This window comes from Oryctolagus cuniculus, chromosome 9, assembly GCF_964237555.1.
Source record: "Oryctolagus cuniculus chromosome 9, mOryCun1.1, whole genome shotgun sequence".
Taxonomy (NCBI): domain Eukaryota; kingdom Metazoa; phylum Chordata; class Mammalia; order Lagomorpha; family Leporidae; genus Oryctolagus; species Oryctolagus cuniculus.
Genome location: NC_091440.1, coordinates 124,895,780 through 124,908,672, shown reverse-complemented (window position 1 = coordinate 124,908,672; position 12,893 = coordinate 124,895,780). Strand labels below are relative to the sequence as shown.

At 52.6% G+C, this 12,893-nt stretch overlaps 1 protein-coding gene across 1 annotated transcript in view; it reads right to left on the bottom strand.

The window, feature by feature from the left end:
* Positions 1 to 9,055, bottom strand: part of KLHL42 (kelch like family member 42) — a 28,616-nt gene extending 19,561 nt beyond the window's left edge. Inside the window, exon 1 of the mRNA XM_002712726.5 lies at positions 8,103 to 9,055. Within this exon, the coding sequence (XP_002712772.1) occupies positions 8,103 to 8,974 (872 nt within the window). The 5' untranslated portion in view covers positions 8,975 to 9,055. The remainder of the gene's footprint in view (positions 1 to 8,102) is intronic.
* Positions 9,056 to 12,893: the final 3,838 nt, after the last annotated feature.

The window sequence follows — 12,893 nt, the reverse complement described above, 5'->3', positions numbered from 1 at the left end:
TGGGAACAATCCCGGGCTGGTTTCCTATCCACCTGTCTCAGTACCTACATTCCATTTTCAAACACCCTAAGGGCAGGAGCTACATCATCTATGCACAGTCCTCATGAAGCTCACAGACACGCATTATGATGGAAAACAAGGCATGGGTTCCAAAATTCATGGCACCAAAGCCACTTGCATTTCTTTTTTCTTTTCTTTTTGACAGGTAGGGTTAGACAGTGAGAGAGAGAGAGAGAGAGAGAGAGAAAGGTCTTCCTTTTTCCATTGCTTCATCCCCCAAGTGGCCACTACGGCCGCTGCATTGCAGCCGGCACTGTGCAGATCCAAAGCCAAGAGCCAGGTGCTTCCTCCTAGTCTCCCATGTGGGTGCAAGGCCCAAGGACATGAGCCATCCTCCACTACCTTCCTGGGCCATAGCAGAGAGCTGGACTGGAAGAGGAGCAACCGGGACAGAACTGGCACCCCAACCAGGACTAGAACCCGGGGTGCCGGCGCCATTTCCCATGAACTTTTGAAGTCCCCTTGTATTACTGTTCATCCAATGATAACTCAGAAGAGGCTGAACTCGACAGGTGTCAACTTGACAGCTGAGAGGCACTTGTGACGATGCTTTGAAAAGCAGCCCTGATTCAGGAGGTATCTGTGCACCTCTTCTTGTAAACCATTTAAATAATTAGAAAGACTCAATGGGCATTTCCATTTTGATTACTGTACCTCTTACAAGTCCCTGAGGCTCATTTGCTGCCTCTCTACAATGGGAACCTAACAGAGTCCCTGTGAGGAAAAGTGAGATACCATGTGCAAAGCAATGTTATCTAGTGCAGAGTAGGTACTCCATTCAATGCCACCCACAACCTTTCTAGCCACTCTCAAATACAATGATGGCTAAAAGTAAATATGTTCACTAAAAATGCTACACTTTAAAGGCAGAATGTAAGATCACACATTCACCTTTATGCAATCTTAAACTGTATTCCACAATTTTAAAACAACCCCCACCTATCTAAGTGCCCACTGGTTACTCACTGCATGCCTCGTTATGGTAGGAACACAAATAGGCAGTGAACAAGTCAGAGTTCTCCATGCGGAGGGTCAGAGGCCCCACACAAGTGATGCACACTGATAGCTCACTCCTTAATGGCCAGCCCCTACCGTGCCATGCTGTGTAGATTTTGCTAATGGAATTTCTTTATTGCGTAAGTATTTGCATGGCTATTAACATGTCAACTTTTTTTTTTTTAATTTGAAAGTCAGAGTTACACAAAGAGAGAAAGAGAGTCAGATAGAGAGGGAGAGAGAGGTCTTCCATCCGCTGGTTCACTCCCCAGATGGCCACAACACCCAAAGCTGAGCCGATCTATAGTCAGAAGCCAAGAGATTCTTCCAGGTCTCCCACATGGGTGCAGGGGCCCAAGGACTTGGGCCATCTTCTACTGCTTTCCCTGGCCACAGCAGAGAGCTGGATGAGAAGTAGAGCAGCCAGGACTCAAAGCAGTGTCCATATGGGATGCTGGCACTGCAGGCAGAGGCTTTACCTGCTACGCCAAAGCACCAGCCCCTAACATGTCAACTCTTAAAAAACGCACAAGTTATAAATAAAGAGGAACAACCTGCCACACCTGCCGGGGAGCCCCCAAAATGTGCATGCTAAGTCTGAGTGTGGACTTCAGATCTGCATTTACTCTAAGTTGCCCAAAACACCTGGAAGAAAATGACTAAGACTGCTTGCACCTTTGTATTACTTGATGTAATAAAGCTCATTTTCATTAACAAATAAAAAAAAATTAGTTACAAGTGAGAGAATCTGTCCAGGCCAGGAGAGAGCCTGAGACACTAGAGGAGCAGAGTGGGAGTGCTCAGCACCACAGGGGCCAGGAGGGCTCCTGGTGTGGGGGTGTCGGACCTCAGGCAAGGAGAGAGAGTAACAGTCACAAACCCCATCGAGGGGCGGGAGTCTGGTGGCAGTTAAGACATCAGGTGCCTCGCACAGGATGCCAGGACCCCATACCCAGCTCTGGCTCCCCATTCCAGCTTCCTGGCAATGCAGACCTGGGAGACGCTGGGCCACAGCTCCAAAAACCGGGTTCCTGCCACCCACAGGGAAGACCTGGACTGTTTCCCAGGTCCTGGTTTCCAGCATGTGAGAACAGAAGCAGCAGATGGGAGCTATCTGTCTCTGTCGCTCAGTCTCTCTCTCTCTGCCACTTGAATAATTTTTTTTAAATTCCAAAACAATATTAATAACCAGTTAGAAAGTATCATAAGGGGCTGGCACTGTGGCATAGTGGATAAAGCTGACAACTGCAGTGCTGGCATCCCATATGGGCACCGGTTCATATCCCGGCTGCTCCACTTCCAATCTGGCTCTCTGCTATGGCCTGGGAAAGCAGTAGAAGATGGCCCAAGTCCTTGGGGCCCTGCACCCACGTGGGAGACCCTGAAAAAGCTCCTGGCTTTGGATTGGCACAGTTCCAGCCATTGCAGCCTGGGAAAGCAGTGGAAGATGGCCCAAGTGCTTGGGCCCCTGCACCCGCGTGGGAGATGCAGAAGAAGCTCCTGGCTTCTGGCTTCGAATCAGCTCAGTTCAGGCTGTTGCAGCCAACTGGGGAGTGAACCAACAGATGGAAGACATCTCCGTCTCTCTCTCTCTCTCTCTCTCTCTCTCTCTCTCTCCCACCTCCCTCCCTCCCTCCCTCTGCCTCTGCCTCTCTGTAACTCTGCCTTTCAAATAAATAAATGTCTTTTAAAAAAAAAAAAGTATCTTAGGGCAAAAAACAACTACAAAATACCTAAGAATAACCCTAACAAAAAACTTACTGACTACATGAAGAAAGAAAGATAACTGAAACTGTGGAGTGGGGGGTGAGGCACGGTATTAAGACACTGAAACTCCTTCTCTAAATTAACCTGCCATCATGATGTGCTCTCCACCAAAACCCCAACGCAACAGGACAAACTGACTCTAAAGTTGATCTAAAGAAGCAAACAGCCAACAGAATTAAAACAAAGTGGCCTCAGTTCTCCCAGACAATCAAGTACGTTGCAAGGCTTCCACAACCTGAAAACATGTCCCTGATGCCACAGCAGTGAGCCTGCCAGCTTGGAAGCAGGAAAGCGAGCCTGTGAGAGCTGATGCTGCAAGTCACGGCGAGGAGGATCAGGGGCTGAGGACACATCTAAGACAAAAAGATGCTGTGGCCTTTCGTTACCAATTACATGAAAGTAAATGCGAGGGAGATGCAGATCTACAGGTAAAGCAGGCAGAACGCGATACAGGGTATTTTATAATCCTGGCTTGCAGGAGCCTCTCCTGTGCAAGACACAAAACCTGCCAAACGTGACAAATCTATGAGAAAGGTCGGCTTCCTTCACCCGGGAATAGACCACAAACCCGAAACCTATACCGGGAGGCTCACAAGGCTGGTGCTGGCTGCATTTTGTTTGCTTTGCAAAGTTCCTGTGGATGCTGATGACTTGTTTGCTTTTAATCTATTTGAGAGGGAGAGAGACACAGACACAGACACCTCCTATCCTCTGGTTCACTCCCCAAATGCCTGCAGTAGCCAGGACTGGACTGGGGCCAGGACTGAAGTCAAAGCTGCAAGCCAGGAACTCAACCCAGGCCTTCCATGCAGACAGCAGGGACCTGGCCCAACTGGAGCCACCTCTGCTGCCTCTGAGGACCGGCATGAGCAGGAAGCTGGAATCCGAAGCACAGCTGGGACTTCAACATGGGCACTCTGATGTGAGACATACGCAGTCTAACTGGCAGCTTACCTACTAGCCTGATACCTCCCCTGCTTGTTTTTCAAGTGGAATGAGTTGCCAACATTTTAAAATAAGGATAATTAGGGCAGGCATTGCAGCACAGCAGTTTAAGTCAAAGATTGAAACGCTGGCATCCCAAATTACAGCATCAGTTTAAGTCCTAGCTGCTCCACTTCTGAGTCAGCTCCCTGATGATGCACCTGGGAAAGCAGCAGAAAATGGCCCAACTTCTTGGCCCCCTGCACCCACATGGGACACCCGAAGAAGCTCCTAGCTCCTGGCTTCAGATTGGCCCAGCTCCGATCACTGCAGCCACTGGCGGAGTGCACCAATAGATGGAAGACCTCTCTCTCTCTGTCTCTCCCTCACTCTCTGTAAATCTGCCTTTCAAATAAATACATACATCTTAAAAAAAAAAAAAAAGTGCCTAGGAAAGCAGCAGAAGGTGTCCAAATGCTTAGGCCTCTGCCATCCATATGCATGACCTGGATGGAGTTCTAGGCTCCTGGCTTCAGCCTGTCCCCTGTCCCCCACACCCGTCGTGTTCTGTAGGAGAATGAACCAGCAGATGGGGGAATCTGTCTCTCTCCCTATCACTTTGCCTTTCAAATAAATGTATAACTCTTAAAAATAAATTGGGGTATTCAGTTGGGAACACCAAGTTCTGACTTCCACCTGGGAATTACTGTAGCTGAGAAGGCACTATGGGGCAGCAGTTCTCCAATACAAAATAACTGTACAACACTACCTGACAAAAGAGATCCGTAAACGTACATGGAACTACTCAAACAAGAAAAATATAAGCCAAGTTTGGAAAACCTGGCAAAAAGCATTCAGGAAAGAAATACAAATGGCCAATAAAGATAGGAAAAGAACAATCTCCCTTCTAACCAGGGAAAAATCCCACCAGTGCTTCTGTCCATCAGACTGGGGTGGGGGTGCACATGATAATATCTGGTCTTGGAAAGCGTACAGGGAACTGGCAGGTCAAACACCATTGGTAGAGAGAAAATCAGAAGAATTTCTGGATGGGTAATTTGGCAGGAGGCACCCAAATGTCAAATGTGCATACACTTTACCCCACCTGCCCAGGGATGCCAGGAATGTGACATCTGGAATTAACTCACTTAAGCCGAATATACACCCCTAAGGGGTGCTCAATGTAACGCTGTTTATAATGGCACACAGAAGCAACCTGAGGTTCATGAACAAGGGAAGGGCTGATCACATTAGGGAACCTTCTCAAGGCTTCAGTGCATTAGCAGGGAGAGAGGCCTGCATCTGCTGACATGGAAAGCAACTCAGTAAAGCCCGCCGCTAAGGGGCCGGCGCTGTGGCACAGCAGGTAAAGCCATCGCCTGCAGTGCCGGCATCCCATATGGGTACCAGTTGAATCCCAGCTGTCCCGCTTCCAATCTGGCTCTCTGCTATAGCCTGGGAAAGCAGCAGAAGATGGCTCAACTCCTTGGGCCCCCTGCACCCATGTAGGAGACCCAGAAGAAGCTCCTGGCTCCTGGCTTCTGATTGGCCCAGCTCCGGCCATTGTGGTCAGTTGGGGCGTGAACCAGAGGATGGAAGACATCCCACCCCTGACTACCAAATAAATAAATCTTTAAAAAAAAAAAAAAAGTAGACTGCTAAGCAGAAACACCAAGTGCCACAACAAAGCGCACCCCCTGATGGCACCTGCAAGGTGTTACCCCTCTGCGCACTGAGTACTCCTATATATTCTTCCTTTTGCTATCAACATCTTTACATAACCATGCAATTATAAATTTATAGATGTTTGTATATTTAGAATATTTCAATATGTCCATACACATATTTTTCACTCTGTCGTTTTTCATGTCATTGACAAGTTTCCTGAAAAGTATGTATGCCAGTGGCTCCAATTTTCTTGTTTAAAAGCATAGAAAGACAATTCCCAGGAAAAAAAGGCAAAGAATATGAAGGAGGGTGGGCGCTTGGGACAGCAGACGCCGCCTCCTGGGATGCAAACGTCCCATATCGAGTGGCTCTGCTTCAGATTCCAGCTTCCTGCTAACGTGCACCCTGTGAGGCAGCAAGTAATGGCTGAAGTTCTCGGGTCCTGCCACCAACGCGGGAGACCTGCACTGGACTCCCAGCTCCTCGCTTTGGCCTGGCCCAGTCCAGGCTGATGCAGGCACTGGGGGAATGAACCAGCAGGTGGCAGATTTTCCTCTTTGCCTTTCAAAAAAAAAAAGAGAGAGAGAGAAAAGAAAAAAAATAAAAATGTATTTTAAAAAAGTACTACCAAGGATTTGTACAGAGGAAAAAACAACTTTTGGAGGCAGGCATTGTGGCACAGTGGGTTGAGCTGCCCACGTCCCACGTTGCAGTGCCCAGGATCGAGTCCCATCTCTGCTTCTGACCCAGCTTCCTGCCAGCGCACACCCTGGGAGGCAGCAGGTGATGGCTCAAGTCCTTGGGTCCCTGCCATCCACATGGGAGACCTGGCTCCTGGCTTAGCATGGCCAAGCTCTGGCTGTTAGGGTACTGGGGGAGTGAACCAGGAGGTGAGAACTGACACTCTCGCTCTATCTTTCAAATAAAAAGTACAAATTTAAAAATAAAAGAGGCTGGAAGAAAACGTGCTGCTCTGCAGTTACTGCCTCTAGGAGGCGGCGGGAGCAACAGTCTGGGTTTCTCTGCACTCTCCTATTTCCAGTGACTCCGCTGTTCTGTGTCACCAGGAAAGCAGCATACTTTGCAAAGCGAATTTTGCGGTGTGGCAGAACCCATCCCCGAGTCCAGCACCTGTGACGAGGACTCCCCACACTGTGAGGCCTGCAGTCCCTGCTCCACGCTTCCAGGCAGACGTATAAAGATGTCGATAGCAAAAGGAAGCTGCTTCCCTCCTTCTCTCCTTTCCTCCCCCCGCCCCACCACCTCTTCCTGTACCTGCTCTCAGCTTGGCCCCTTTCTCTACTACTTGCCCACCCACCGCAGGCCCCATGTTGCCTTTTTTTTTTTTTTTTTCCTTTCTTCAAGTCATTGTGGAGTTTGTAGACCTGGTAGGGAGATGGTAGGGGTGATAGGAATACAGTCGGCCCTCCATCTCTATGGAGCCAAATGAGGGGAGACAACACCCAAACCAAAAATCACGGGTGTACAGAAGGTGTACAGAATTTCTCTCTTGTTCCCTTAAAACATACAGCATACAGTCAGCGCTGTGGTGTAGCAGGGTGAAGCCTCCACTTGTGGCACCTGCATCCCATATGAGTGCTGGTTCAAGACCCAACTGGGCGCCAGTTCAAAACCCAGCTGCTCCACTTCCAATCCAGCTCTCTGCTAATGGCCTGGGAAACCAATGGAAGATGGCCCAAGGGTGTGGGTCTCCGTACCCTTGTGGGAGACCCAGAAGAAGCTCGTGGCTCCTGGCTTCAGGTTGGCCCAGATCCAGCTGGTACATCCATTTGCGGAGTGAACCAGTGGATGGAAGACCTCTGTCTGTCTCTTCCTCTCCGTCTCTGTAACGCTACCTCTCAAATAAATAAATAAATCAACTATCATGTACACAGCATTCATACCACAGGCATTACAGGCAATCTAGAGAAGACATAAAATGTTTGGGGCGGGGGAAAGGACACGCAGAGGTTATGTCAAACACTGCCATCTCATAGAAGGCTTCAGGACTGGTATCCGACTGGGTCCGAGAACCAGCGCCCTGAGTACAGCTAGGGTGGCTGGATTCCAATTCCACAGGTGACTACCGCCAGGCTCACCCTTTGGGTCAATGACACTGAGAAGGAAGAAGCAAAAGAGAGAACAAAAACTAAGACAGAATCCTACACAGCAAATTCTGGTCACTTTCCAGGGACTGTGTCCTGATCATATATTGGTGCTCTAGGGTGAAAAGCTTCAAAGTCACTGACAGGTTAAAAAAAAAAAAAAGGCACCCCAAGTCAGCATGACAGGTAACTGTCCAGTGTGTCTTTAGAATCACCATCAGAACCTGAAAACTAAAAAGAAGGAAACATCTGTAAAGATGAAACTTAAACAGCAGCCTTTTTTAAATAAACAGGCCCTTCTAGGAAGCCACATTGTTTTTCCCACCAGGAGGAAAATCGTGTTGCTTAAGAACACAAGACCTGCAAGGCAGCCACCCAGGCGCGCTGGCTGACCTCATCCTCCCGGGGCCTCTGCTCGCTGGGAACCCCGCCAACGCCAGAGCCAGCCCGGCTCCGGGGGTGTCATCCCTCCCCCACCCTCAGCACACCCCCAGGGGGCTGCCCAGCAAACCCTGGAGCAACGACGGAAGGAGTGGACCAGGGAGCTGCACGCCCAGCAGCAGCCCCGGGCCAGGCGCCTACCTCTTCTGGTTCATGGAAGCCACCTGGAGCCACTCGTTGGTGCTGGGGTTGTAGGAATGCGCAGCGGAGATCTCCTGGCTGGTGATCCTGTAGCCGCCCACGATGAAGAGGTAGTTGTCCAGAGTGGCCGAGCCGTAGCCCCTGACGTTGACCAGGTCCGGGGGCAGGTTGTTGGCCAGCGGGAACCAGCGCTCAGTCATCTCCTCGTACCTGAGCATGGACGGCGGCTCCCCCTGGTAGGGGTGCGGCGCCAGGGGGCCGCCCAGGAAGTCCCCCAGGGCCACCAGGACCGGGGTCCCCGTCATCCGGGCCTCCCTCAGCCTCTGCTTGAGGCTGACGTCCCCCGGAGCCGGGGGAGGCGACCCCAGCAGGTGGAACTGGGGCTTGCACAGCACCTCGTGGAAGTGCACGGCCATGAAGCGCAGGCAGGCGTCCTGCAGGTCGGGCAGGCCGTACACCTGCGCCAGGCGGTACAGCTCCAGGCAGTTGGTGAGCCGCACCTGGGACAGCAGCAGCTGCAGCAGGGACGTGACCTGCAGGAAGGAAGCCGCCTCCACGAGCGCGGCGAGCAGGCTCGCTTCGTCCAGCTCCTCCTCGCCATCGCCCGCGCCGCCCTTGTCCCCGCGCGGGCCCAGCTGCCAGCCCTCGCGGGCGCCGCCGGCGTTGATGAAGTCGAGCACGAGCCGCAGGCCCGGCGCGCTCAGGCCGCGCAGCTGCTGCACCTCGGGGCCGCCGGCCTCCGGGCTCAGGGCCTCGCGCATGCCGGAGCGGTAGAGGGCGCGGAAGTAGTCGCTCTGCTCGATGAGCTTCCTCTTGCTTACCGGGTAGCAGCGGCCCTCCAGGCGGATCTGCACCACCTCCTCGGCCGACATGGCTGAGCCGCCGCGCGCGGGGCCGCTGCCCGCCAGCTCTGCGCGCAAGCCCGGGGCCGCGCGGGGCGCGCCACGGCAGGGCGGCCCGGAGCGCGGGCGGGCGAGGGCGGCCGCGGCTGCGCCCGGCTTCCCGGGCAGCCCCTCCTCCCGGGCGGCGGCGACGGCGGCGACGGGGACTCGGGCCGAGCTCCTCAGCACCACCACCACCACCCCCGGGGGCGGCCCAGCCTGCGGGGCTCCCTCAGCACCAAAAAAGGCCGGGCCGCCGCGCGCGGGCTCCCCCGGCCGCCGCGTCAGGCGGGGAGGGAATCCCAGCCCGCAGCCGGCCGCCGGCAGCCTCCTCCCCCGCCGGCCCTCGCACTTCCGCCCGCCGGCCGCGCCGCGGCTGGACCCGGCGTGGGGGGCGCGCGGGCAGGTGCGGGCCGGGGCCGGGCTGCGGGGACGCCGGCGGCCCGACGCGGGGGAGCCCGGAGCCGGCCGCTCGCTCAGGGCGAAGGAAGGGGGAGCAAGCGTGACAAGGAAGGGCTGAAGAGAGTTCCGGGTCCGGGGGCCAAACCGGGGGGTCGCCCCCTCAAGGCCCAGGCGCCCGGAGCCACCTGTCCGGTGTGGTCGTCGAGCAGGAGCCATCTTGTGGGAGAAGGGCCCGGCCGGCGGCCCAGGTGGTCTGGGGTCCGGCGTCCTCGTCTCTCTTCAGGGACAGCCGCGGTCCCCCTCGTGTCCGTGAAGTCAGCCCACGTGCCCTCTGTTTTAGAATCAGGTTTTCCCACCACCTCCTTGTCCTACCCCCCCCCCCCCGTAAGAACTAGGAGGCAAAACCCTGTGCTTTTCCGCGTCCTCTCGGTTGCTGACAAACACAAAGATGGTACAGTCAAGGCCAGATCTGCGGATCCCACGGCGAGGGGAAGCCCCGCGCGCCACCCGGGGAGCTGCGGGCGGGCGCCAGGGGGGCAAAGCCAGGGGAGGTTTTTAAGGGCAAAATCGAGGATTCCCAGAAGACGCTTTGACCAGGAACGGGGTGCCAGCCAGTGACCGCGCGGAGGTCCTTGCACAAGTCCGTTTTGTGTTAGTGCCCTTTGTGCAAGCCCGCGTGGTTCAAGCGGACTCTTGGGGTCGTCACTGTCCAGCAGCAGCGGTCAGAACCCTAGCTTCCCTTATTTTTGTTAGGGTTGACACCAGCACCTCCGTTAGGATTCAGACAACTGTAACACTGCACGTGGCTGTTAGAAGACTCACCTCTACCATCAGCGCTCCTGACTTCGGAGAGGGACAGTCTGGTGACAGTGCCTTTGAATAGCGTTAAATAAAAATCACAGAAGGCCGCTGGTTTGGACTAAACTCCTCACTGTCATGGAGTCACTCACGCTCAAGGTCACTTCACCAGGCTGAGACCCTTCCATCACACAACCAGGTGGCCCTAACAGCCAGTTGCAGTTGGTTGATCACGAAGCCCCCACCCACCCACCCACACACACACGCCCCATCTTAATCCTTTTGTTTCTGCTCTCTTCAACCCCTTCTCTGTAAAAGCAGGCTTTGCATGGCTCACCGGAACAGTTACTCTATTTTCTGGAATGAAGTGTTGCTTGAATCTAGGATCCAAAATAAAGCCAGTTAAGATCTGCCCTTTGACAATATGTTCAGTAAGATCTGTAGGAGGCCACTAGTGTGGACCGAGCTCCTGCACTGGATGGACCAAAGTGGAGTCAGCCATGCTGCACGCCCCCTAGGCCAAATCCAAGTGGGTCCCACCCCAGGTGGCTTGCTGACCTCCCAGGAGAGAGAGAGATGGTGACCAAGTATCCAGGCAGGCTGGCTGGAGTCAGCCTTAGTAGGAAAGCCGCCTGTGCTTTAACCTTTACAAGAAAGGTTGTCAAGAACGGAACCTCAAATGCTGGCTCCTTGTCTGTTTCCGCTACAAACCTCTTCTACTTGGACCATGGAGACAGTCATTGCATTTTATGGAATGATCTGTTGCCTGATTCCAGAAGCACAGAAAGCCAAATGAGATCTTCAAATTAAAAAAAAAAAATTTTTTTTTTTTCAATGAGCTACACAAAGAGAAAGAGCAAGATCTTCAAACCAACTGTTCACTCCCCCAGATGCTGGGAGTTACACAGCTGGCACTGGGACAGCTGGAAGCCAGTAGCTGGGGACTTCATCCGGGTCTCCCAGTGGGTGGCTGGGGCCCAAGGACTTGAGTCAACACCTGCTGCCTCCCAGGGTGTGCATCAGCAGGGAGCTGGACTGGAAGCCGCGGTGACACTTGAACCCAGAACTCCAGTGTGAGATGCTGACATCTCAAGCAGCACCACAGTGCCTACCCCCCAAATTGAGGTCTTTGCACTAAACTTGCTCTTTTTGTCTTCTGACAAGGAGAAGGGTAAGGGACCAGGATTTGGGGGGGGGGGGGGCGGGCAGAGGGTTTGCTCCTTCTTTCCTTCCAACAATAGCAACAAAATGTAACTTCTCCAGGCCAAGATTTGTAAACTGAGTATGGATCTGGATTTCTGTTTTTTAATTACAGGCTTGAGCTTTCTTCTTGAATGGCGAGTTGTTACATAGTAACTTCTTCCTAAGTGCATCTCCCCCTTTCAAACTGAGATACAGCCCCATCATGCTGATGAATGTTTTATGCTAGGAAAAGGAGAAAGTGAAGCACTGGAAAAAAAAAAAAAAAAAAAACAACGTCTTGGCAATGAAATATGAACTCCACTGAGTAGTTACATTTTTACTTCTCACTGTGTAATTTTACTGCTTCATACTGAGGTGTTGTGTCTTTTTTGCTTTATGATACACCAGGAATAAGGAACTAAAATTTAAGCAACACAAATCATGCTGGTAGGTTCTTGCCTTCCTGGGAACAAGAAAGGAGACAAAAACAGATCTGTGATTTGCCCTGCTCAGTTCTTTTCTGCGATCCCTTGGAACACTTCTAGCCGTTCACCCTGTTTGACCAGGCCTTGAAGTCATCACTCACAGAACCCCACCCCACACCCACCTGTGACACCGCCACTCCCCAGGAGGATGCAGGGAGACATTCTAGGTGTGGGGTGGGAAGTGAGTGACCTTGGATGGAGCAGATTCTTTGGGAAGGGAACATGCACCGCCCACCCTGCCCACCAGCACCAGGCCTTACCCCAGGGGGGTTTGCCGGGAGGCACCCCTGCATCAAAGACACTCAGCCCTGGCAGTGTGTTGTGCTACAGTGAGCGACAACGCTAGACTCAGTGGCTCAGCCCTCAGTCCCTCCTCTGTCTCTGCAGACACTGTGCCAAAGGATGCCTTTGTTTCCCAAGTGTCACAGATAAGCCCCTGACCGGTGTTTTCTTACCTTTGTAAAGCGGAGCAGTGACTCACAGTGAGTGAGTGATGTGCGTTAGAAGGGCAATTCGAGCGCAGTCACGTGGTCAGGGCAGGAGCCGGTGGGACGAGGAATCTGGGGTGTCAGGCTCACAATTCCAGGCCCTGATCCTGCCGCCTCTAGGCCCCCACTCTGACAGTCCCCTCAGTTAGGGCTGGGAGGGTCATCAAAGATCCAAAGGTTTTAATAAATCACACAGTACAGTTTCTGTTAAGCCAGAAATGTAAAGTCAAAGCAACGGAAACTCCTTTATTTACATAAAACCCAAAATATTATCTCTAGGCTTCATGAAAATATTGCTTCCTCTAACAAATAATCAAAGCATATGGGGTGACTTAAATAAAAGTAGTACACGGTGTTAACATAGCTCTGTTCCATTCAGGCTGAGCATCCTCACATGGGCAAAACTTCCATTGGTTTCTGTCTCCTAGGTCTCCTAGGTCTCCAAGTCTCACCTGGGACACTTGGAAGCTGGGAGTCCTGGACCCCACAGTAGCTCTTGAATCATGCCCCTGGGGGAGATTAGAGGTTTTTAAGATATGGAACTCATTTACTTTT